Genomic DNA, 26258 nt, shown 5'->3' with positions numbered 1-26258 from the left:
GCTGCTCTCCATGTAGATGTGTAACTAAGACATGTTACTGCAGAATCTCAGCAGTCTGGTAGTAGAGCTCAGCTTTCCACTCCCTGCACTCAGCCACACTTAAGTTATGTGACTGCTCCTAGTCCATTTCAAAGCAAAGTCATCCAGCTTAGTTGAAATAACCACTCTGGCAGCAGCACAACGCTCCATTCGATTGCTGCCCCTGTTTCCGAAGGGACTGTGTAACCGTGCCTTTGGTTGCCAGGAGCGTGAAGTGCTTCAGAGCTGCGCCGTTCACGAACACTAGGTAGCTCCATGGGATTTACGAACACCGTATAGATCTGTTGTAACTCTTTTGATGAATCTACTTACCCTTCCAAGAATTAAATAAACGCTCACAAAGTATACAGGACACCATCAGCACGCTGGAGTCACGCTCCAGGGCGACACCACAGGTGACTCTGTGTGTCTAGAGGTACATATAGATGTTAGATAAAAGAGGAGCAGTAGAGCCGTGGGGTGCGCGTGCTGATTTCCAAGGGCAACTCAAACTTCAGATCTTCAAGGTCTGCCCTCTTCATTCGGGCACCTCTGTAAAAGTTACACGCCAAACACAGTCAGTGCTCGCTGCGGAGTCTCCCATGAAGGTAAATCCCTCCCTGCTGAACAGCCTGATCCCGAGACGTGGCCAGCACCCCGATATCCCATTGCTGCCAGCAGAAGGTGAGCTTGCTGCTGCAGCAAGTGCGGCTTCACAAAGTGGGGACTAAGACACGTGTGTTCATTTTTCCCTTGGAGAGAGGGGTTGCTTGTAGCGTTAAAAACATCGTATGTAATAAAAGGTGTCACTGTGTCTTCCAGCATCAGCCATGCTGCGATGCTGGTGTTGTCCTTGTGACGACCATTAGTGGGAGGCTGGGCAGGGATGTGAAATGCACTTACAACCTGAGCGTAATTTGCTCTGTTTACAAGCGAGCACCAGTCCTTGCGCAGAAGTGGTCAAACAACAAGCAGGGCAGACACTCCTTAGGAACCTCATCTCTATGCTAAGGCTCTGGTTTCCAGGAAGCAATTTTTCCCTTAAGAATTATTTAATCAGAGAAAAATCTTCCGGTACTTACAGACACAACTGCTGCTGTATAGAGCTTGGCATTACAAAGAAAGTAACCACAACATGGCATGGCTTCCAGAGGCTGAACATTTTCTGAAGCGATAGGAGAGAGGATGTGGAAGATTGTACATAGCAGTGCCACCTGCTACGCACAATAACTTTCAAAGTTCTAACCTCTGACACTTAAATCGGGTTCAAAAGGCATTTATTAGAGCCATTTTATCCTAATGCCCAAGGTATTATTCATTAAATGCATTTCTTATTTTTTTTCCTACGTTCAGAAAATGTGTTCTGGGCAGTCTGCAAGTCCTGCTATTGCAAGTCATTTCTGCCCAGCTGTAGACAGAAATACGAGTGGTGTGATAAAAAAGGAAGAAAAAAAGCAAAAGTAGTATTTATGCTCCACTTACAAGAAGGTGCACGTTAATTGGATTTGCCTTACGTGGATTTAATCAATGCAGATGGGGGAAGAGTGTTAGTGAAAGTAACGGGTCGGTTTTATTCCTCCTCCTTTGCTTGACCTGCTGAATCGATCTACCCTGTTGCCAGGAAAATCGGAATCATGCTGACATGAGCACGTCCTATAGAGACAGAAGAGAATTTATGTTGCAGTAGAGGGCTCAGAATTCACAAACTTTCCACAAGTGGCTGATGTCTCACGCAACTGCTTGCCAGGATTAAAAAAAAAAAAAAAAAAAAGCTGTGGCAGAAAACAGGGGATTCCCTCGGGTACTGCCTCCGGAGGATCTCCAGAAGGTGGAGATCCGCGCCCGGGGCCCGCGGGGCATGGCAGAGGGGGGCGAAGGAGCTGCCGGGGCCCCTTCGCGGCGGTGTCAGCACCTGCGGGGCGGGGGGAGCGCCGAGACCCGCCGCGGGCCGGGCAGCGGAGCCCCGGGGCCCCCGGGCCGGGCCGGGGCCGCCGCCGCAGGGTGGCGCCCGGCGCCCGGGCTGCGCCGCCGCCCCGGGGACCCCGCGTCCCGCTCCGCGCATCGCCCCGCGGCCTCCCGCCGGCTCCCGCCGCCCGGGCCGCCCCCGCCCCGCGCCCTGCCCTCCCCCCCCGGCCGGGCCCCGGCCGCCCCTCGGCGGGGCCGCTGCGCGGCCGCGGGGCCGGCGCCAGGTGCGGCGGGGCCGCCCCAGGACTACAGGTCCCGGCGTGCCCGGCCCCGCGGAGCCGGCGGCGGGGATGGCGCCTGCGCGGGGCTGCGGGGCCGCTCCGCGGTGCCACACCCCCGGGGGAGGGAGGCAGGAGCGCCCGAGCCCTCAAACCGGCGGGGAGCCCGCGGGGCGGAGGATGGAGTAGCGGGGCGAGGTGCGGCGGGAGCAGATAGCGCGGGGAGCGGCGGCTCCGCCCGGGGGAGAGGGGAGGAAGGCGGGGATGCCGCGCGGGGGGATGCCGCGGTAGGGGCAGGAGGCGGGTGGTCGCCCGGAGACTCCGCACCTCGGGAGTGACGTCCTGCTGCAGTGCCGCTGCCTGCCTACGCTGCCCGAGCTCCTCGATGGAGCTGGAAAACATCGTTGCCAACACCGTCTTGCTGAAAGCCAGGGAAGGTGAGAGAGCGGCGGGAGGGGAGGGGGGGCCGGAGCATCCCTGTCGCAGCCGCCCCTCCGCCGAGCGGTGCCCGCGGGCGCTGGCGGGGCTGCGCGCCGGTCCCGCCGGCGGCGGCTTTCGGGGTGCCATGTGGCCGAGCCGGCGTTGGAAACGGCTCGTTTGAGCCCCGGTGAGAAGGAAAAAAAAAAATCTCTTTCCCCCCTGTGTGCGGGGGTTTGGGAAAGGAAGTGAATGAGATTGCAGAGATTACAATATTCACCCGTCTCTTCCTTCCCCCTTCCCGCCCGCCCCCCCCCCCAAATCTGGTCCCACAGATTGTGCTATTTCAGCGTCTATTGTTAAAGGTCAGCTGCAGATGCATTCATTCAAAAGGGCTTAGCAAATCTGCAAATAGCTTTCCGCGCCGTGTGGTGAGACCGGCAGGATCGTATCGCTTCGACCTACAGTCATTGCCTTATTCGGCGTTATTAGGTGATAGCGTGTTGCTGCCAACATGCCCGTTGTGGAGAGGGGGTTTGTCCCCAGCCGGGGCCGGGCAGGGGCACCGGGGGTGCGGGAGCCCCGGGGGGGGGCGGCCGCCTCCCGCGGCAGCCGCTGCGGACGGGCAGCCGGATGCTCCGGGCGATGCCGGTGCCGCCGGCGCGGAGCCGCCGCTGCTCGGCGCGGTGAAAATGCGCTCGGACGCCGGCTGCGGGGAGCATCTCCCCTCCCGAGAGCCCGCGGAGCCGAACCCCCCAGCAGACCGGGCTCGCAGGGCTTTTTTTGGTTTTTGTTTTTTTCTTGTTTTTTTTCCCCCCGTCGTTTCCCCTCTCGGCGCAGGGCGGTGGGTGCCCGAGGGAGGAGGGGTCGCGGCGGAGCGGGGCCGGGGCCGGGGGTCGCCCCGGCTCCCCGCGGGGACCCCGTCCCTCGGGCAGCTCCCCCCCGGCTGCAGGCTGGGCGCCGCGCACCGGCAGCACCTCTCCCGGCCGCAGCACCGGGATGCCACCGTTTGCTGCCGGGTGCAACCCAGGTTTATGTATGTCTCTATTTCCTTGCTTACTGTTTAAAATGAGCCCTTTTCCCAAGCCTTTATTCAAACTTCTATTCCCTAAAATACTTGCCAGACTGGGCATTTTTAGGTGTGGTATAACCTGCAGCTTTTTTTTTTTTTTTTTTTTCTCCCCCCCCCAGCCCCTGCTAGCGAGGCTGGGGACCGCTCGGGTGGACTTCAGCTTTGGTCACCCTGAAGCTATGGAAGTACGAGTAAAGCAATATTAGTTTAGTAAAAGAAAGAATTCAAATAGTCCTCCCCTGGAGTGATCCTTTTGCTGGGAAAATAGTTCAAATTGTAAAATAATGTTTATATAACTTCTGGGTTGTTGAACTTGTGAGGCTTAGCTAAAGAGTAAAGTCCTGAGATCCTCCTGAAAAAGCTCTATAAATAATAAGGGCAAAAGTGCTATGCCATTCAGCAGATCAGTGAATTTTAACTTTCTGACTTCTGATGGAGAATTTTTATTTTCTGTTGTCATTTTTTATATGGTTTAGGATGCAGTTGTTGCTATCAGCCATACAATATCGGTTTAGATTTCAGTAGACTTTAGGAATACTTTAAAGGACTGGTATTAATTACAGTTTTTGTGTGTTGTTTTCAGAGAGCCAATATTTTGCAAGTAAATTTAAATGTTCCACTCAGTTTTATGGTCTTTTTCTACCATCCTCAGCAAGATGGCAACAGTAATGTCATTTTATTGTGTTAAAGTCGTATTAAAGAAGCTGTTAGCTATAATCCAAATGGCAGAACTCTTATCAAGATTTACTCCAAACTATATTCCAAATTTTCTTTTAGCCATGTATGAAGCTCCAACATTTTTTTGAGGCCTGGTGCTTATTTATTTTGAAAGCTTTCTTGGAGGGGGTGTGAAATGTTTGGAAACGAAGAACAAAGGAGAAGTTATGTACCTGACATCAGAACCACAAGTACTATGCCTGTATTGCCTATGTTTCCACATTTTTAGTTATCATCGCAAGCTGCTGTGAGTAAAGTGTTTTTAAAATTTGCAAGGAGTAACGTAGGTGGGTATCACTGCAGATGAAGAAGATGGACAGCATATGGAAGACTAAGAGTAAAAGCAAATTAATATATTGAGGATTATGGTATCTAAAAATAAGTTTGTTCCTGGTCCTGCAGACTCCATCAATAGATTTAGCTGGGTGAACATGTAGCCAAAGCCAAGTACATGCATGTGTGTTTCCACTTGTTAAGTCAAAAGTAAAAGCTATATTAGCTCAATTACATGGTGGTTGGTGCCTGCAATGTGGTACTTAATGTCAGAAGAAGGAAAATGATGGGATCTACTCTGCAGGCTTTAGTAAAAGCAGAATTTTTATCGCAGTTGCGAGCAGAACGCAAACCCAGGATCAGCAGCAAAAGGGAAATTTCAGGTTAGTTTCAAAGGGAGGTTTAGGTAGACCTGCAACGTTAAGTCCAAAGGTGAGGACTTTTGTAAGGGACTCAAAAGCAGGGCCGAGTGACTACCACAAATATTTTCTAGCAAATATTGGCTTAAATTTTGCAACTCATTTGCTTTGGCCTTGCTAGTGGTTTTTCTGTGGTCCCTTGTGTAACTTCATTTGTGACTAAGTTGTACTAAAGCAACCCCCGATGCAAAGTGAATTTTTTAGCTGAAACACCAGGAAGCAAGTTTTATAACTGTTATACAAATACTTGCACTCGAATCCTGATGATTACAATGAGAAGCACACCCAGAATTAACTGATGCCATGTGATACATGAGTAATCTTATTAGAGCAACAAAAAGAGTAAATGCAGTTCACGTACAAAAATGTATTTCACTGAATAATTTTGAGCAGAGAATAAATTTCAGGAAATCTTCATCTTTTTGCAGAATATGAAGTTTTTGACACAAAATTACACATAAGTTACTTATTGTACTCGGAATTCTGCCAGTCTGAACATAAAAAAATGGAGTTTTATTGCATTTGAGAGTTCATTTATAATTTATTAGGAACAGATTTATGCTGTTTCCTCAATTATCATTTCTCATTTCTTGGATGCAAAATCCCATTTCACAAATCACTAGTCCCTTTTAGGACTGAATAGAAAATACATCTGGTTTAATTATAGGAACCAAATAGGTATTTGGGACCATCTCCTATTGCCTGGGGAAAAGAATAAGCAGAGAAGGGAAGACAAGAAAGATGAGAATCATAAAAAGAAAAGCCAAATAATAACAATTGCGGTCATTTCAGGTTGAGTAAGAACCCCAAATTATGAGGTGGTGAAACATTTATCTGATGTTTTCATTAGCCTTCTTGTTTCTGACTCTCAGCAGTCATGTCTGAGCCACAGAATCATCCAGCCATTAGTAATGGAGATGCACCATGCTGCTAGCAGCAAATCCAGGTTGGTGAATGAATCCCAATTAATTTTCCCAGTTTAAGGTCGTTTGGCAGAGGACGTCATCAGAACCAAGGAGCCAATGGAGGGGTCCAGGAGAGACCAAGGACTGAGTCTCCCAACACTTCAGAGGAACTTTAACAGCCCTAACCCAGAGCAGCTTTAAAACACATCCATAGCGTCATGAATCTACCCCTGCCTGTCAGAAGCAATAGGCTGATAAAAGACAAGTCTTTCAAAGAGGCTGATGGGTAAACTTTGATGTTGGTATGAAAAACAAACAATATGGTCAAATAAGCATGACCAGGATATGGTGATTACCTAGATAATCTTCATCATGATCCATTCCTTCCTAGCCATAAGATCAGTCTTCCCTCACGTTAACCTGCTGCTTCTGTGCGCGTGAGCCTTCTTAGACAACCTGAAACACATTTCAAAACCTAAATACAATTCGACTCTGAAATTGCAAAATCCTTTACAAATTTGTACAAACAGGCAGACAATTCCCACCACTTTAAAGTTTTAGTGATAACTAAATTAGTCATCACAGTTGTTAGTTTTAAAACAGCCAGTTTGGAAGATAAACTATTGTTTTTCTCAGACTTGGGGTTTCTAAAGTGCGAAGTTTACCATGTAAACCTGGTAAAAGGGGAAAAAAAAATTTCAACTACTAAAACACAACACAAATGCATTTTTTTTTTTCCTTTTTAGGTAGACTGGAATTCTAAAATGAACTTATTTATGGCACCGAAGCAGAGCCTTTGATCGGCCTAGCCAAAAGGGTCAACCTTCTTTGATATATCTTAGACTTTTTTGATGAGTGCACACTGATGCCATATAACATGCAAAAGGTGCCTGTTCACAAATAGCTATATTTTTAGCTTGCTTTTGCAGGATGATCACAGGAGAGATTTGTGCATGTCCTTATTGGCAAAAGGCTAGCAATAAATCCTAAACAAGAAGCATGATTGCTTTCCAAGAACTTGGCTGCAGAGCAATTGGAAAAAGGGCAGTAGAACAATGAAAAGCGTATTTTGAAGGAAAGAAGGTGACTGTAGCGGCAGCCAAAACCCCATGGAGAATATGACTATTGCAACTTAACTTTAGCAACTTCATTAACCGGTGCTTTGAATGCAGAATCTAAGGTCCTGTCCTCTACCCCTTGATAAAAAAACAAAGTACTTTGTAAGGAAAACGTTGTCTCTGTAATCAGAGGAAGCTTGCATGCAGTGACTCAGTTTAGTTTTCTTTTTGGAGTTCAAGAGAAGCTCTCACCACTGCAATAGCTTAAAAAAAATATTCCAAGAGTGGAATCAGCCATTACTTCAGATGCGCAGAGTGCTTTTAAGCAGTAGTTTAAAAAACTGGGGTTCCTTTTCAAGCCTATAACCATTTCTTTCTGGGGGAAAAAAAAAGATATCCCAAAGAGTCCAGAAGATTTCATTATATTCTAATCAAGGAAATTCAGAAAAGAGAATTCTTCAGGCCTTTGTGAAAAGAATGTGTAAGTCAGAATGACTTCAAGATCTCCTTTTACAGAAGGGACTTATTTCTGTAGCCGTACTTGGCTTAGAGCAAGCGTGGGGGCATGTGTAGAAATGGCTTGAAATCCCTTTCCATGTCTTTTTTTTTTTGTAGCAGGGCTGATGCACACCAAGTTAGAGCTGCTGTAGCTGTGCCCCTGGTGGGCACTCTGTTCTTCTGGGGTTCTCCCTGTGGCCCACTCCACCAGTTTGCAGTCACGGGCAGCAGGTCTTGGGATGTGGCAATGCTGGAGAAACCAGGAGCTCTTCCACCCAAACTTCTCTACTGAAGAGAGAGGGCTATGCCCTTTCATGTGTGTTGTTGCTGTGGAACTGTGATTTTATAGCCAAATTGCTGTCCAGCCTGTCGGGTTTGTAGGCACTTCAAAAAATATTTAGTACTGAGCTGTGATGGTCTCTCAGGTTATTAGCTAGTAAAACTTCTAGAACAAATGTTAACTATGGAGCTTTGAACAGAGCTACTTACATCTGCTCCATTAATCTCATGTGATTGCTTTCCTCAAGTGCAAAATCGTCAATCTAGGAAGAGACTGCCTGTATTCGTTATCAATATGTTCCTTTTCTGAGAAGATTTTTAACTTAGTGTGGCTGAACTTGTCCACTCAGAAAAGAATTTTCAGTATTTGTACAAGACATAGGCATAATTTTGTGACACTATCTAGCTTTTTGTATTAATTGAGAATATTCTGAGATAATTTAGGCAAAAATGTCTGAAAGAGGTGGTTTTAGGGATGCTCTGCTGAGAGTGTTACCAGGCCAGCAGCACTTGGACCAAACTAAGACGTGTGTCTTTGTGATAAACAGCTCCAGAATGAAAGCTTCAGCCAGTCTTGCCCTGAGATGGGCCCTACCACAAGTGCCCATGCCTTTGTCACCGGCGAGTTGGTGGGTGGGTGTGCGCTGCCCCATTTTGAAGGCAATGAAGAAGCAGCAGCTAAAGAGGAATGTAACAGCTCTGACTTTGCTGTTTCTAGGCCCTGGGGGTATGTTATACCTCTTTGGTGGCTGACCTGGCTTCCTTTTTCCTTTATAGCTGCGGACAGTACAATGGGTTACTATTGAAAAAAAACCAAACAAACAAAAAACAAAACAAAACCAACACAAACAAACAAAAAAACAAAAAAAACCAAACAAACAACAAACCCCAACCAGAACCAACCAAACAAAAAATACCACACCTGCATCGTTTCAGTCTTACTTCTTGGAAGATGAGCTCCCTTTCCAGGTACTGCTTTGCTAGCTAAGTTCTGCTAATGATATCTTTCCCCAGCTCAGATGATGACCATCTGCATGCTGAGGACTTTGATGCTTGTAGTGAAGGGTCTGAAGCCCCGATTGTGTATTCAGACTTACTAATACAGATGTGCTCTGATCCTCATAAAGCCCAAAGCTGACTGCTAGGATGTAAGCAGGGTCCTTCTGCATGTGTAGAGACAGAAGTTGTATTTTTATTGTTTGGCTGACCTTACGTATTTAGGCACATAGCTAATTCTTCTATAGTATTTTTATGCCAGTGTGACTCTGTGAATGACTTCTGGTTTGTATTGATCCAAAGAGAGCTGCTGAAGCTCTAATTAAAGTGCAAGGAGTGGTGCTAAAGTCAATGGGATTAGTTCTGTGGCTAAAATATCTTCGAAATCACATCAGGATCCATATCGGTGCATTGAAAAAGTTTAAAAGCAAATTATTTTATCAAAGCAGTTACTGTCTTTATAAAATTTTACTCAAAACCAACCAAATAAACAAGGGTTCCCCTTCCTTTACAGCTGGGTAGAAAATACTACAATTCCATACTTTTTTTTATTGTGTGTGTCAGTGAAAATGGTGGGTAAGGATCTAACTTGTGCTCATCTACGAGATCTTCCCCTGGACCTCTGTTTCAAAAATATTCTATATGCTGTATGAGTTTTCTGTGTGGCAGTGGGTAAGAAGAGAATCGATTGCTCCTTATTTCTACAGGCACATAATACAAGATGATGTAATCCTAATATTTCTTTAAGACCACAGGATGTGAAATTAAATTAAAAGGCCAGGAAAATAAAGAACCCTGCAGTTTGATTACACTCAGTTGGATTATCTTTGTAATTATTTTGCTTGGAGGATTTAAAAATGCATACTGCTTTGTGAGAAAGATTAGGCAGGGAAACCAAAATTAAAGTAAACATTCTAAAGAAAATATTGCAAAGATGATGGGTATTTTATTTCATTTAAAAAAAAAAAATCCATAGAGTTGCCTGTTAAAATGAAAGGATGGAACAAAACACAGGTGAAGGGGAAGATGGATGAGGCTGCGAAGTCTGTAGAACTGGCTCAGCTGCTTCTAGTTCATGTAATGTCTCTTCAGATATAGTTGAAGAAGCTGTCACAAGCATTTATTCAGGGAAAAAGGGCAGGCTAAAAGGAATAGAAATACACACAAGTACTCGAGACTCAATTTGGACCTGGGAGTGAATAATGCAAATAATATTAATGAAGGAAGGGTGGCTGGCTGTGCTCTAGGATGAAAGTAGTTATTCACAGCCAACTTCTCAGTGGCACAGCAAAGGCTGAAAAATTTGTATATCCATCATTTCCAGCACCTAGAAGTGCATTTACTATGCATGAGTAGTCCCATGGACTTCATGGGGGGACTGCTTGTGGTTGGAAACGCAGCTTGTCTGCTCTCAGGCTTCAGTCAGTTCTCACTGCTCCGATGCTGTTGCAGTCAGTAAAACCCCACCGATATAACTGAAGTGAAACAAACCACTAGCAGCCATCGGGATGGGTCTACTATGTCATTTTGTCCCTTGTCCTCCATGCACTTTTTAAGGTTTGAAACAGTTTTGGTATAAAAATGACTCAGTTCATGGGTCTTTCTCTTGAAGTTTTTTTGCAGTCCAAGAAATCTTGATTTTTCTGGTTAAATTTTCTTTAATCTCCTTACTTGTCTAATCCCTTTTGTACAGTTTTCATTCTCCAGGTACTTTCTGTTTCTCATCAGTTATCACCTTGCCAACTTCAACAGCTTTTGTTCTTTCCTCCCTCCAGCTTGTCAGCTTGGATGGTCTACCTAAAATTTCACGCAGTCCGTCCTCAGGACAAGTTGGCTTCCAGCGATGGGTTCCTAGGAGGTGTGCCTAGGGATGGAGTTGGTCCTGAATCCACTCCTCATCCTGGCCCACCTCAAAATCTGCTGAAAAAGCTGGTCAAATGGGGAGGGTCCCTAGGGCAGAGAGAGTACCAAAGAGGGAGTAAATCAGCATATTTGAGTAGTTTCCATCAGTGACGTTGCTTATGGAGTTCCTGGTTGCCCTGAAGATGCTGAAGAGGCAATTAATAAGCAGTAGCAGCTATTTTTGCATTGGTTGAGTGTTGTTTTGGGTCCCTTTGAATGCATGATCTCACTGTGAGCTTGGCTTTTTCTGGTAGGCTGAAGTTATATTACAAGTTCTAGAAGTTACCTTATTTTTGGTGCAATACCTCTTTTGCTTAACTATTCAAAGAGCCAATCTCTACCTTGTCCAGCATGGTGACTTCTGGGGTGCTGTTTACTAGGTCCCAATGCTCCTGGACCATTCCTCTTTTCCTAGCATCATTCTCCCAGTGAATAAATTTAGATGGTTTTGTTTCCCCTCTCTGTTGCAGTAGTGTACATTTTTCTAGACCAAAATTCCCATATTTTATTCTTCCCATTTTTCTAATCTTTCTACTTTCTTTTCCCTGTCCCCCATTTCTGAAACCACTGTTGAATTTGAGAAGTCTTTGATGTACTGTTTAAAACACATTTAATTAGATTGGATTAAATGTCAGTTTACTGGACACATCTAAGGCTTTATGTATTTTTTCTTGTATTATCCTCAGTTGTTCTTTGGTCAGTGTTTAGTCTGTGTGACAAGGCTCCTATCTAAAATGACTGAAACTGTTTCTTTTTTTTTTCTTTCCCCCCCCCCCCATGCATGTGTTATGGGAGACCTTAATGATTCTATAGGAAGTCTTTATTTCCAATGAAAGCTTTAGACTCTGCCTCAGTGAGCTTGTTCCCTCAATTCCATCTAGCCATCTAGTGTGTCCCAGGAAGAGGACTGCCTGCCAGGATGGAGAATCTCTGTGACGTTATAGTTGCGTTCACTTGGCAGCACCTGCAGAAGGCACTGAGGGAGAATCTCATCGTGTGAAAAAAGTCAAAAAAGAGGCAAACGCAGCTGGAAGAAGAGGAGAGTTGGAAACAAAGGGAAGATGCCAGGGATGCCAAATGAAAGCAGCACCAATGAGTCCTCAGTGATGCTTCTGTCAAAATACCCCCGTAGACAGTGCAAGGGGACCGACGTCTTTAACAAGCAGATGAGCTGGGAAGAATGGATGCTAGGCTAAATCATCATTGAGCCAAGGTTGCCGAAAGATATACATATGTATTTCGTACTGGTGGTGTTCAATGCTTGTCATTCTATTTTGTCTTGGATTTCTGCTGATTTCATCTTCCTGTTGCTTTCCTTCCTGCTCCCTCATAGGTTTGGTTTTGTTTCTTACTGTGGATGAAGGTTAGATTGGGAATTCCATTCAGCCAGTGTGCCTTTTTCCATCTTCTTTAGTTTTGGCTGTTAGAGATTTCTTTTTTATTATTTCTTTTTCAGTTCTCTGGGTCTCCATGAAGTTGGTTGCCTTTGGTCCAGCAGGAGAAATTCTAGTGATAAGCATGCTAGAAATCAATAGGGTTGCTTTCTGGAGGGGTGATCTTGCTACTTGCACGGTAAACCTTTCTCCAGCAGAAATCCAATGGGACAACCTGCCTTTCTTCTTTCGTTGAGAAGCATGGTGCAAAAATGCAATTGCTCACCCTGCAAGTTTTGCAGAGGAAATTTTACTTCGCTAACAGTTACGGAAAATTAAGAGAATCTGAACACTCAGCCTTAATCTTCTTACTATTAAAGGAAGAATAGTTGTCCAGTGCAGCATTTGGAAGCAGTGAAAAAGCTTACAAGTACAGGAGTTGAGACTAATCTGTGAATAAACCCTTTCTTCCTCCCTCCATAGCAATTCCACATCTACATTTTGTCTCTGAATCATGATTTTGTGTTTTCTGAGGATGCCAAGTTATAAATCATACGTTGACTGAGAATTCCTCATGAAGCACACATCTGGGAAAGTTTGTGCTTTGTTTGTTTCACCAGCAGCCGAGTTTTAGGAAGAATTATTCAGATGACTAACGTATGATGTAAGCTTCTCTCAAGGTTTCAGGACACCTTTCCTGGAAGCCTTGGGCATTTAGTGTGCATCTCCTTTCACTATTTGCTCAACGAGAGATATAGGAGTGGTTCAGGAATTAAAAAAAAAAAACTTCAGCTCTGCTTTGGAGAGCTGGTGATAGAACAGAAAAGCGTTTGGAGTAAAGCTCCTTCTTGCCAGGTGTCATTGACTGACAGCGAACAGCAGCAGGTGCCTATGGAAAGGCATGGATAGAATGATCCTTCCCCAAGCCTATCTTTTCAGCCTCCCACAGCAGGGACTTCCTGAGCAGAAGGTGGCTTTGCCCTATGGTACTTAATAGCGGGATCTATCCTTTAGGAATTTCTTTAATCCATTTTTTGACCACATTTTTAATTTTGGCCTGAGCAGCTTCCTGTGGCAATGAGTTCCATCATGTAACAAAAGCATGCAAACTTCCCCACATGTGTACTTCATGAGGGACTCTCGGTTGATGTATGACTTATGTTTTGGCAACCTCAGAAAGCAGTCATTGTGAAGATGTGGAAGTGTCTTGGAGGGGAAAAAAAGGGAATTATCCGCAAATCAATCAAATAATTCTGCTGTGGTTTGTTTTTTTAGCATGTTGATTTCATTGCTTCTGCCCTAATTTCTATTAAGTCACCCATGATTTTATAACCCTTTATCACATCTCCTTTCTCCAGGCGGAAAGGTCCAAGTCTATCATCTCTGTCCCTTTGCATCTTCTAATTCTGTATCCTTTTTGAAATGGGTGACCAAAACTATGCAGCGTGTGTGTACACCATGGGCAGTGGCACAGGGATCCTGGCCACTTTGTCCTTTGTTCTTGTCACAGTCTTAACTTGATGTTTGTTTGCTTTTTTCCCCGCTGTCATAAGTATTCATTACTGGGCCTACTGACAGCGACCTCAGAAATTTGTCTCCTGAGCTGGAGTGTTTAATTTAGAGCCCATTGTTCGGTGTATATAGAGTTGTTTTCCTTCACATGTAATACTGTTCTGTCTGACACAGAATTTAATCTCTCACCCCCCCCCCCCCCCGCCCCCCAATCTCGAAGTGATTCAATACTGCAACATACTCCTGCAACTCTTCGCAGGCTGTTTTTGTTACAACTGTTCTGAAGAAATTCATCTTGGCAGCAAATGCCATCTTGCTATTTATCTCTTTTCCAGACCATTTATGAATACATTGAATAGTCCGAGTCCTATCATGGATCTGCGGCACCCCACTAGCAGCCTTGTTCCACTGTCAAATTCTTATCCCTGATTTCCTATCTTGTCAACTGCTGCTGACTCACAACAGGCTCTCCTCTCCAAAAATAGTTTGGTTCCTTAAGAATTGTTGGTGAAGGTCACTGCCAAAGAAACACCATTCAAAAGCCACCTGCCCAAGCAGCTTTGACTACAACCACCTCGTTCCAGAGGTGGAGAAGAAAAGCAAAAACCTGTGAATGAGAAATGTTGGAATTTGCCAGCTGATGGCAGTATTCGAAGGAGCCATCCCTGTGACATCTGGTGATTGGCAAAAACATCAGGGTTGCACCAAGGGCTGGAAGACAAGGTCCCTGGTGAACCCTGTTAAAATGGCCGCTGTTGGAGTCTACCCATCAGATCTCTGACCATCTGAGGCTGTTGTAAGGTCAGCGATCACTTCTAATGCCGTGGAGGAGCGTGATACATGCCAGTAGGCCACTGGCCACGACATGCTTGAAAAAATAAACCCAACCCAAATCTCCTGTCCTTCCCCCAAACCCTGCCAATCCTGGGGGGGGAAAAAAGGGCAAAAAAAGGTGGTTTCAGGTAATTATTCTTCAGGACCAGTACGCTAAATACTTGCCTCTGTCCATGCATACGTGCACAGGCTCAACCTTGTTCATCAGGCAGTCTAATCTGAAATCTCTAGCAGGTCTTGGGACGTTTGTTATTCTGGCTCATGCAGACCTCCAGCTGCAAAATGTTTATTTGGCTGTGAAAAGTCTATGAAGTAACAAGCTTTGATGGATTCAGCATATTGTTTTCTCTTCCTTTTTTGGGATGCTGTTTGCCTCCAGCTCTCATGGGGAAGACATCTCTTTTTCTGTATATCATAAATATTAGAGGCTTCGAGTGACTGCCAATGTGTGTAGCACAGGTATGAGCCGTGCTCTGCTTGCAACCCTTTTGTGGCAGTCTGCGCTGCAAACAGATTGCCTAAAAATAATGGCGCGATATGACTGCGCAACACTTTAATGTTTAGCCTTGCTATGACTTCAAGTTGCTAATTGTTTATTCTTGCTTATTAGCAGTTTACAGCTTGAATAATACCATGATACTGGGATTATTTGTGGAGTCAAGTGAGGGAAGTAAACTGTGGCTCTGTGAGCATAGTTGGGAAAGCAGATAGAGAAATATATTAGTTCTGAGTGACCTCTCTAAGACCTCCTTGTTGTGGTTGGTATAAACAAACTGGTAATTGGAAAGTTTAGAGTAAATAGAAGGCAGCTTTTTAAAACTTATGGATGTGCTATGTAAATCACCCTTCCAAAATGAAGCTCAAGTCTATATGTTACAAATCCTTTGCAAAGGGATTGTTTGAATATATTTTTAAGCAAACATTTACCAGCTGTGTGAAGGCACGAAGCTTGTTTAGAAGGCCAGAAATATTTTACAAGGTGAGGACAGAGTATGCTTTTGTTTGGAGTCTCTGGCCTCCTTTTCAAAAATACTTAGTGATTTTTTTTTTTTTATATTTTGGTTTTTTAGATACAATGAGTTGGGAAGGCATTAAAATTGGGAATGAAGTACTGGATATTAAGCTCTGTTAAAATGTATATTCTGTGGAGGGAAGAGGCAAGTGTGAGAGGTCTGGCATGTTTCTAGGGCCAGATACTGAGGAGGGCAGGCAGTGAAGCTTTGATCTCTGCCCTTTGTTACTCTCCGTGCTCAAGGTTATGGCTCAGATGTTAGGATGCAGCATCACATCTTGAAAGAGGGAGTGCAGAAGGCTGCAATGCTGCCTGTGTGAATGTGCTAGTGCAGGTGGAAGCTGAAGATGCCATCCTATAAACACTAAAGCAGGTAAATAAATTTCAGATGTGAATAGTCCCCTAAGGTGAACGATTTGTTGACAGAGGCAATTTGAGCAATTGCTCATCAGTGAAAGTAAATGCTTCACATCTCAGGCTCCTGCCTGCTTGTGTAAAGAAAGCTGCATTTTGTATAAGTAGTTAGAGGACCTGACACCTAATTCCAGCAGATAATTGTGGGAAGAATGTTTTTTAAGGAGGTTTTGCTTGTTTCATTAAAAATGTGATGAGATTGCAGACACTCCTCTTCACTGACGTAGATCTGCACTATTACCACTATTGGATCTTTTAATCTGGGTTGATTGCAACTCACAATGAATGTGTGTTTTAAAAAAGCACAAGTGATGTATTAACTTCTCTAATATCTCATTGCAGATCAAGTTTCATTTGATCTTAGCAGATGAAGTTCAGCTGCAGGATAAAGCTAATTTTTAGGATGGCATAATTTTGCACAAGAGTGAATTTTGCTTTTTACAAGTCTTACTGTTTTCCTCTGGGGAGGGGGAAGATGGAGAGGAACAGCTTGACAGGAATCAGTTGTTTTGATTTAAGAGAATGAGAGGAAATGGCATCTTCCAATAAATACAGATTATATTAAAGTTGAACACTGTGACAAATACTTTAGACTTAGAACTTCAGATTTGGTATGTAAGCAGAGCAACACCGCTGAGATTTGTGTGCATTGCTAGGATTAATGAAATATACTTTGTAAAGAAGGGCAATGATTCACTGAGTAAAAATAGGCAGCATCTTAAAGAGCTTGTAAACACAGCTATTAATTTTAGGACTAGAATCTTATACTCTTTGTCTTAGTCTGAGAATAATGCCACTGCACTCCATGAGTGGATACAAATCCAGCTCTTGAATAGATTTTTAAATAGATTTTAAAAATGGCCACAGTTGCGTTTTTGTTTGCGTGTTTTGTCCATCCTTTGAAATATCTTTATGATACTTTTACTGTATAAAATATTAATATCTTCCATTTTAAGCCATCCTCTACACCACAAACACTGCTTGATACATTTGCTGCAGTCAGTTAGTAATAGCAATTACAAAAGGAGCCACAGCTGATGTGCCCCTCCTTTTCTACCTACTTATCTCAGGGTTTTGCAGTCTAGAAAGTACTCCTTGGTGTGAGTCACTAAAAAGATCTTGTGATTATTTTTTCCTTTTTTTTTTTTGTGTTGATTGTGCTTAAGGCTTAGTCTGATGCTATACTTCACTCTTGATTTGAAGGAAGGGGAATGACTTTCCTCTTCTCTTTCATAACCTCAGGTCTTGTAATTTTTATTCATTCTTTTCAGTATCAGAGAGAAGCTTTCTTTGGCTCGACACAGCTTTGTGGCGATCTTCCCAACAGCTCCTGTCTTATTCCACTGTTTTGATCTTCTGCATGAAGCATATATTTGTTTTCTTTCAAAAGAAGGAAGCCTCAAAATCTGGGCAGGAGCCAAAGGCTCAATTCAAGCTGAATGGTAGTAAATTTTATTTAATGGAACACAGCAAAATCACCATCGTTTTCTATTGGACCCACTGGCCATGGGTGTCTTTCTTTTTAAGCTGAAAGCACAAAAACATATTTGGGTGCCAGCTTTTTTCACTTTTGACAAATAAGCCAAAGGCCCAGCTTACTGCTTATACAGGAGTATTAGTAATCACTGTGTATCAATGGGGCGAGCACAGAGATCACAAATACGGTTTGCTGTTGACTTTCCAGGCTGGAGCAGGCAGGTGGTGTGTGGCAGGCTGGGTATAGAGACTCTCCTGAAATAAGTTCATGGAAAGCAAGAAGTTATGAACAACATGAAGGTTGTTACGTGCTTTTCGTCCCGGGCTGCACCGGGTGATGTGCACTGGCACAGATGTGAGCCTTGGCCGTTCTCAGCCTCTGGGCTGTCTATGAAGCCCTGTCTTATTTGCCTTGTATACCTGATGTTCTTTAAAACACTAAATATACCTTTTTGTATTCCTTTTGGAAGTGGGCAGATACAACCAGAGCTGTAGAACTGTGTGAAGTCTGTAGGTTTTCTGAATTTTCTCCTAAACTTTTTGATTTACTCGTTTTACCATTCTTGCAGGGTCCTGAACCTCTATTTTTAGACTAAAGACAAGAAGCCATTAACTCATCTCTCTACAGTAACCTGCCTATAGGAAGAATCAGTCTAGTTGACCAGCCTGGTATCTGGATATTTAAAAGGTAATCAAATGCCTAGACTTCCATGACAAAACCTGTAACAACAGGCATAGACCTGATGGTAATTTGTGCTCTGACTCTACCTTGTTTTTAAAAATGAAGCAGTGTTATTTGACAAGCAGATCCCTTTCTGGGCAGGGGTATTCCACATACCAACCCTTACAATGTAGTGAGAAGTGATGGGACGTGACCCGTGGTTGTGAACATGCTATCATTTATAAATGTTCCTGTGCATAGCTATCTACGGCTGCCTGCGGTGTTATTCTACAAGTTTTACATGTATCTTCTAGTATTGCAGGGGCTTATTCCTCTGCTAGATGTGCCGTGTTTAGAAATTGTTTGGAAACAGTCTTTTCTCTGGTAACTATTTAATCAGAATTGAATCATAAATCACATTGCTGCGCAGCCATGCAGGGGCTATAAGGTGTTCCTGAGTGCTGTGGGCTCCTCACCTCTGAAGCCCCTTGCAGAGAAGCAAGCCAAATACAGATAATTTACTACCCTGCCTCCACAAGGCAGAGAAAATACAGTTTCAGGTGAGCCCCTCTCGCTGCTCTAAGGGCTAGCAAAGACTGGGCTGTGACTCAGGGCTTGTCCTCCTCTGCAGCAGCTGTACAGCCCCTGCCCCTTTCTTTGGCTGAATATTAAAGTTGTAATGCAATCCGTGGTGGATCTAACTCCTGTTTCTTCGTCCTGGCTTTGATTGCAAGGCAAACTGAGCTGCGTGGGGGTTGTCCAGTGCCTTGAGTTGTTTGAATGTTTGCAGCCCACTATAATTTTGCATAAAGCTCCCTGGGAGGATGTAAGCGGGCTTTGGGCAGGGTGAATGGTGGAAACTGCTTTCCCTCTGGTGCATCACTGCTATCGTGCAGTGCCGTGTACCCTCTGGCGCGGGCTCGGCGCCCTTCCCTGGCAGCTGAGGCACTGCCAGCCTGGGAAGGGGCACGGCAAGAGGGCTCGGTGCTACGGCCCCTTCGTGCAGCCTCTGGAGAACAAGAAATTTCCAGGCCTGGGAGATGTAGCAGGGACCTGCAGCTTTTTAAGAGGGGGCTGGGGTCAGCGAGAAGGTGAGCAATTTTCTAACCATGAGTAAATCCTGCACCTGGAAAGAGGAGAGGGCTCAGGAGACTGAAACTGGAGTGGGAGAAGGCCGCCAAGCACCATTTTGAGTTGTGTATCCCAGCACTGGCATATAAGACTGTATTTTTTTTTCATCTTGTAAGTCACGATAGATGAGGCTAGAGAAGAGGAAAATGGTCTCTACCACCAGTTAGCTTTGCACATCTGAGTCAACTGTTTAATCTTTCATGGTCAAAATCTCTTCCGCAACAGACCTATATTCTGTAAAGCAGCTGAACTCAGGGATCTAATAAAGGAGGTATTAATGCAGGTGTTTCTGTTGCATGGAAAACACAGAATATTCAATTAAGTTCCCTTCTGCTGTAGAGCTGCATGTGTTTTTTATTTTCTGTGTATAAATCAGCATCTTTTATCTGTTTTGTAGTAATCTGTAATACATGGATCAGTATATTCTACAGTAACTTATCCTACTTGTTTGGGAATGATCCCCTACTTAATTGTTATGACTAATTTTTCAGCCTGGTTCTTCTATTAGCTGTGCCATGTAAGGAAGTAAAAAAAAATGCATGTCATCACTAATTATCTTATGGAGCAATCATGATTAGTGTCACACTAATGTCCACACAGATCAAGGAACAGTCCTATAGCGGACACCCAGGCAAATTTCCCCTTGAAGTCACTGTAGACTTCGGGTGATTGAGAATCTCAGGATTAAATCCAGATCTATCTTTCTTCTCAAAATTAGGTAATGTCACTAATCCAGGTGAATTCTTTCTGGTTTTTCGTGATTCTTTTTTTTTTTTGAGATGACTGCTTTCTTTGTTGTAGTGTATCACATTCTTTCTGAGATATTGAATAGCAAGCACACCTCACATTTTTGTAAGTATCCTTATTTGATCACCAAAATTTGTATTTTTTTTTTTTTTTAGGAAGGGCTTAATTAAATTCTTGAAAATTTTCTGAAAGCTCTTGAAAATCCTGGTTTGCCTTCTAAGTTTTGGGCTGCCCTGTGCTTACATGTGAAAGGGAGTGTGTACACACTTTGAAGTCGATAGTATCAACTGCAAAGTTTGTAACCTTACAGTAAACTCATAACTTTTGCATTCAGCAATAGTTAAAAGCATATAGATATGAAAATCCTTATATAGTCACTTGACCTTCTCTTGCAAAGTTAGCCGCTAGCGGCTACGTCGACAGCTCAGTAATTTCACAGAAGTAGCCATTAGTGTTTCCTGTCCTTGTTATGACCTTTAAAAATATTCATTGTTTACTCCTGATGACAGTAGTACTGCAGATGCAGAATCCTTCAGTGCTACTCGGTATTGGCAAGCGCAGCGAGAGATGATGCAGTCTCTTCCCTGAGCAACGTAAAGTTTAACTCCTCTGCGGACGCGGGCCGGCAGAGCGCCAGGGTAAGGAGAAGCACCTCGTGTGGGTCGCACGGGGGGTCTGGGCAGCAGGCAGCAGCAGAACGTGGGTCCCTTGAGACCTGCTAAGCATCACGCTTGCAGACCTCTGCTCCCTGTCGTAGCGGGCATTTGCAGCCCGTGAAGTTAATTCATGTTATTTCACCTCACCTCTTGGCTGTAACCTGCAGAGAAAGCTGTCCTCTCATGCAGCGAACTTCTGCTTGTTCGAATTCTTGCAAATATTTCTGCAACTGTGAACGTGTTTTACCACAGTTGCCGTGACATGATGTTGTAGGAAAAAAGTGTATCTTGGTTCTAGAGAACTCCTTGTTTCCTACAGACAATTTACCCAAGCAGATTAAGATCTGAGATTTTCCAAAATATAAATATGATTAAATACAGTGGAAAACAAGAGCTCCTGCTACTGTTGCCACCTGTTGAACTCACAACTAAATTGAGATGGAACATGCTGGCCACCCCGTATGAAAGCAGTGGGATTCAAGTGCTTGTGGATGACAAAGTAATTTATGTGAAAACCAGAAGAACTTCTCTGGAAAGCATTGAAGAAGTAACTGTTGTGTGGGAACCCACAGCTGCTCAGGACCTTTTTGTTTTGCCCCCTCTTACCCATACCTAAAAATTTATCCAAGTATATCATTCATCAATGATATTATGCTCCAAACAATAAAGCTCCTTCCTCCCATTGAACCAAGATTAAATATTTTGGCTCTGTAGGAAACATACAGGTAAAATGTTATCTCAACTTTTTGTAAAGAGTAGCAGAAACGAGTACGGTGTTCAGACACTGTTGCGAGTGGGAAGGCCAGTTGGAATATCACCACTCCAGCCAAAAAAAAAAGTCAATGTGCACCTTGTTTAAAACAAATGGTTTCAAAGCTAAACTTAATAATTTGATGATGTGCATGCATTCCAGCAACACAAGTCACACATTGAAATAGTAACGTAGGCTTTCACTGTCATCTGGCTTAAAATTTCTACATCTTAAGTTGGGTTCATGCTGCATAAATTGGCTTTTCAGATGCATTTAAAAATTGCAATCAAAATATTTGGTGGCAAAATTAATAAGTTAAAGATCAGTAAAGCAGAAGCGATCACACTTGTGACATGGTTTTTCCCTCGCGCTGGTGTTTCTCCTAGCCACAGCACGTGACCGATGGCTCGCGCTGAATTCGGTGGTGCCCCCTCACATCAGGTGCAGAAGGTACAGAGGGCAGCGAAGAAGGGGTTGGCTTCATTACCAGCCCGTTCTCTCACCAGGGGCTTTGGGGGGCACTGGAAACAGCCAGGACTCTGCAAGTCCTGAGGAAAGGCTTTGGACAAAAATCATCACCTCTACCATAGCTGGCTCAAGCTGTTACAACAAGTTCTTCACTTCCATCAGGCATTAGGATGTTTTCCAGGATCCACAGAGCAATAGCCATACTGCTGGTCATGCACTTATGGGATGTTTAAAACCTCGTGATGGGCAGTATACTCCCAGCACAGTACGGCTCCGACTAAACGTGCCAAATGTGGCCAGGCGATCTCCTGATCCATGACGTTAGGCTTTTCCCTTCTCTTGCAGTAGGATGTATGGGACAAAGCAGTTGCACTGAGCTCCCCCCCTCCTCTCTCTCCCCATGTTATGTCCCCACCTGTGAGCCTGGACAGTGCCAGCATCTGCTGCAGAGAGCTGCAGCTCCCCCCTCCTTTGCTGGCAGTGCTTCTGCAAAGTGCTGGAGCAAAGCACGGCCAGCGGGCCTGTGGGATCAGTGGTGGCCTTTGTGGCATCCAGGAGAGGAATAGGTGAAGGCAGGTTCAGTGCTGGGTAGGTTGTCCCATCGCCTGGGGTTTGAGGGAGATAACCTAGTGCCCTAGTATTTTACATGCTGCGGCTTCAGTTGTGCAGCAAAGTCCCTTTAGGGACAGGTCACACCTCCCCAGGGAGGTCAGATTGGCCAGGTCAGGCAGAGGGAGTAGAAAGAAGGAAGAGAGAACATTTTGGGACCTTTGTTCTCAAACAAGAAAACTCAAGACTCTGCTTGTTCCTGGTCTGGGAGGTTTAATAGTCTCACCGTATTTAGTGGATGGTGCCTGTGCTCAGAGCAGTGAGTGGGTTTCCCCTCTTTTTAAGTACAGCTACAACTTGTTACCAGTTATGGTTCATTACCATGTTGGCTTCTGTGAGGCTGTATCAAATACTGGCGTGTAATGAAAAAAAAGAAAAGTGGTGATATTAAGTTTTATTTGCGACTTGCTCTTTTAAATGGATTGAACGTTTTCAGACAGTTTAGTAGTGTTAAGGCTAGCTAAGCTTTAAATCCACGCAGGTGTCTCCATGCGATCTGTATAGATCGTGAATGTATGGCTCCCAGCAACAATTACTGCTAGTGAAATATGGAACTAATAAATGTCTTCAGTTAGTGGCAAATTGAAGAACATATTTTAAATAATAAGAATATTGTTTGAACTCCCATAAGGGTAGCAACATGTATCTGTAGACTTGCTTAATAAATAATTATGATATAAAATTAAACATATGGAAAATATTTCCTTTTCTGTTTTCTGATTTATAACTTAATTTAACCATTTAGGGACAATGTTCTTTACTGCAAAGGAAAATAACTTGTGTATGGGCAGGTTATTAAAGGTATTTGATTTTCATCTATGAATATGACTTTGTTCCCCAAACCCTTCTGCATAGGGAAACGTAAACATATGAATGGTTCATATAGCTTCCAAGTAGAACTTTGTGACTTCAGAGTCAACCTCTGAAAGGTGACTTGCAAGTAAAATCTGGAAGAGCTTCAAGAATTCATCTTAAATCGTTGTTCCATGAGGCAATCATCGACAGTCAGTCTGCGTTAAGGAGTAGTCTGGGACCTGTTTCCAAAGCGTATGAACACCAGTAGGTTTTGCCAGTTGGCAGCCTGGGACCTGAAATATCTGGTACTTTAGTGCAAGTACACCACGCTGCTGTCTGTGATTTAGAAGTTAGTGGTTGCAAATCATTTATGAAAACTTTCTTTTGTTTCATCTTGTAAAGCTTTGTAATTCAGCCGTTGCCCAGAGTGGTGTTAAGCTTGAGGGTATTAAGTGCTGCGATGGTATTGTTTTAGAAGCACAGTTTTAATGCATTTTAGGTGTTTTGAACTCCAAAAACATTCTCAGAACATGGAACATTTATCATTTCCAAAGCTGAGGCTGAGATAAACTGTGGGTTTTTTTAAAAAGTAAGTAACGCAGCTCAGACTATGGTTTTCTATAAAATCTTTGAAGTTGAGGGGATGTATCAGGCTTCCATATTTAGGACAAAATGTTTTGATGCTGCTGGTGCTGTAGAGGGAGTTCTTTCTTAAATACTTGAACATCTGTTTAACTGTCACTCTGGCATCATTACCATACATTGCTCCATGTTGAGTCAGGGTATTATTTTATTTGGTTTAGTGTATGTATTTGTGCAGGTCATTGCACCTCCTGTTTATGAATGATACCACAGACGGCGTTTCTTAGCCTAAGACAAATACCAGTGGAGTCTGATGGAAAATGCACAGCCTTAATAGATGTGCCGTTATGCCTTGTTGAATTTTGTTGTTGTGTTTATTTTGCTCAGAAAGAGAAAACAAGTAATTAGCCAAGAAAGCTCACAGCTGTGTAGCATACTCCCCTCTCTCCTATATACGCACAGTCTATTGGTGTACACAAAACTGGCACTAATGAAACATAAATAGATCCTTTTCCTGTGTGGAAAAGACTTTTAACACTGAATGGGAATGAAAGCAATAGGATTGTTGGGAAATCCTAGTTATTTGGGTTCCCAGTTTGGATTTTGGGCTCTAAAGCCTTTTGTGGTTCCATACATAGCGCAACGTCTCCATGGGTTTGCTTGGGGTTTTTTTGTTTTATGTGTTCGTTTAAACCTGTTGGGAGATGGGATCCTGTTTGTGGATTTCTGTAGCCATGTTGTTTGCTGCAAAAATCTAAACTTGCCTTGAAGCTCCTGTTTCTAGGTGGCTACGGTTGTTAAAAGCCTAACCTGAGCCTTCTCAAACCTCGGTCAGCGGCATCCGATCGGGTACTTGCCTGGCGTTAGGGAAATCCTGAAATCATCGTTCTTTGTCAGGGCTGTGGGGAAGCCGGCTGAGCTCTGCTGCCTCCTGAGGAGCAGCACAGCCCGGCCTGTGATACGGGCTGCTGGGCACAAGTAGTGCTGTGAGTCAGCTGGCTGCCAAATATGAAGTGAGTTTTATCTTCTTTTTGAAAGCACTGTACCTTGGGAGTGAAATTACATTTTTCCACCCAAAATCTCCAGGAGAAACCTTTCTTTGCACAGATGCTTGAACAGGCAGCTGCAGTTCCTCCACGTGCCAAACCTCCTTCTCCTCCCGCGGATTTCAGGCCGCATCTCCAGTGTGCTCCGCTTCCAGCAACCACCCCTTGTTCTGGAATCAAAGCTCCTCTTCCTCCCGCAGCCATGGAGCCTCCGTCCGTGAATCATGACTTTCCACCCCTAAGGTCAAAGCTAGGTCCCAGCTTCTTTTGCTGTTATCTCCCCCCATCTTAACTTCTCACCTCAGTTCCTAAAAACAGTGTTGCACGAGAGCCTTGCCAGGCTCCAAGCAGTGCCTTTCGGCACCGTGCTATCGCCTGTGCACTCCTCAACGGCACTCGTGCCTCTCTCCTTCTCAAGCTAAAATAGCCCCCCCACTTGCAGACCTGGCTGTACACCAGGTCTTGGCCATTGGCAGTCACATCTGTTCTCTCCTGCTTCTCTGTGAGAAATGCCATCACGTCCTCTGTTCTTTCTTCACCTACACTGACTCTCAAGTTTATTGTTCTGAGAAACTAACAAGCAGTGCAATGAAGTCGTGGCTTTTATCTCTGTTCCTCCATAGTGTTTCTGGTCAGAGATGCCTCACGTTCCAGGCATAGCAGGATCTTCACCATGGTGCCCTTCAAGACCTTGAATAAAATTCAAATAGACTTTCTGCATTTTATTTTAAAAGAGGGAAAGGCAATTTGGCTTCAGATAAGACAGAGCGGGTTGGCTTACACAGACTGCATGTGATGTGGCAGAATCCTACCCTTCAGTGCCCTCCCAGTAGGAACAAGCTAATGAATTCCCCATTACTGTTCTCATAGAGCAACTCAGAAGAAAATAGTTTTCTCATTTAATGAAACATGTTTCCCTTCTAATTCTTCTGTGCTTTTATTAACAATTACCTTTCTGTTCAGGCAGTCCCTTGGCATCAATAGGAAACCTCCTATTTGAACACCTTTGAGAAGTTCATGCAAGTGGTTAGGGAAGCGCTAGCCCAAGCTCAGCCGCATCTTTCCCGTTATCTAGCAGAAAGCCCTTCTTCAGACTTTCTGCACACTGCGTGGAATTTCCTCTTCTGTCTGGCTGAATTTTTGGAGAGCCTTAAACATTGGCAGTGGCTCTGCAAAATTTTTCTGGGGAACTTGGTAGAAGTAGAGCTGAAATGGTGAATTATAATGAAAGTAAAGAACCTAATATTGTGTCATTCCCCGTGAGACTCGGTTTCTGCTGTCACTTTGCCAGCGTGGTGGCTCTGTGTGCGTACCTGGGGCTGCTGGACCCCCAGCTCTGCAGAGCTGCTCTCGGCGAGTCCCTAAAGGTTTGGACTCTTGAGGCTTAAACAAAATGCCCTTGTCTCGGAAAGCCTTCCTTTTCCAAGATGTGCACCAGTAGACTGCAGCAGGGA

General features: G+C 44.1%; 1 protein-coding gene across 2 annotated transcripts in view; it reads left to right on the top strand.

Moving 5' to 3' along the window:
- GRK5 (G protein-coupled receptor kinase 5) overlaps positions 1 to 26258 on the top strand; it is a 170295-nt gene that overhangs the window by 425 nt on the left and 143612 nt on the right. Inside the window, exon 1 of one of the 2 annotated variants that reach the window (XM_082310118.1) lies at positions 2481 to 2638. The exons of the other annotated variant lie outside the window; for it this stretch is intronic. Coding sequence (XP_082166244.1) covers positions 2587 to 2638 — 52 coding nt within the window. The 5' untranslated portion in view covers positions 2481 to 2586. Of the gene's footprint in view, positions 1 to 2480; positions 2639 to 26258 lie in introns of those variants that run through there. 2 annotated transcript variants of the gene reach the window in all.

This window comes from Platalea leucorodia (assembly GCF_965183815.1).
Source record: "Platalea leucorodia genome assembly, chromosome: 4".
Classification (NCBI taxonomy): domain Eukaryota; kingdom Metazoa; phylum Chordata; class Aves; order Pelecaniformes; family Threskiornithidae; genus Platalea; species Platalea leucorodia.
This window is presented reverse-complemented; position numbering and strand designations above follow the sequence as displayed.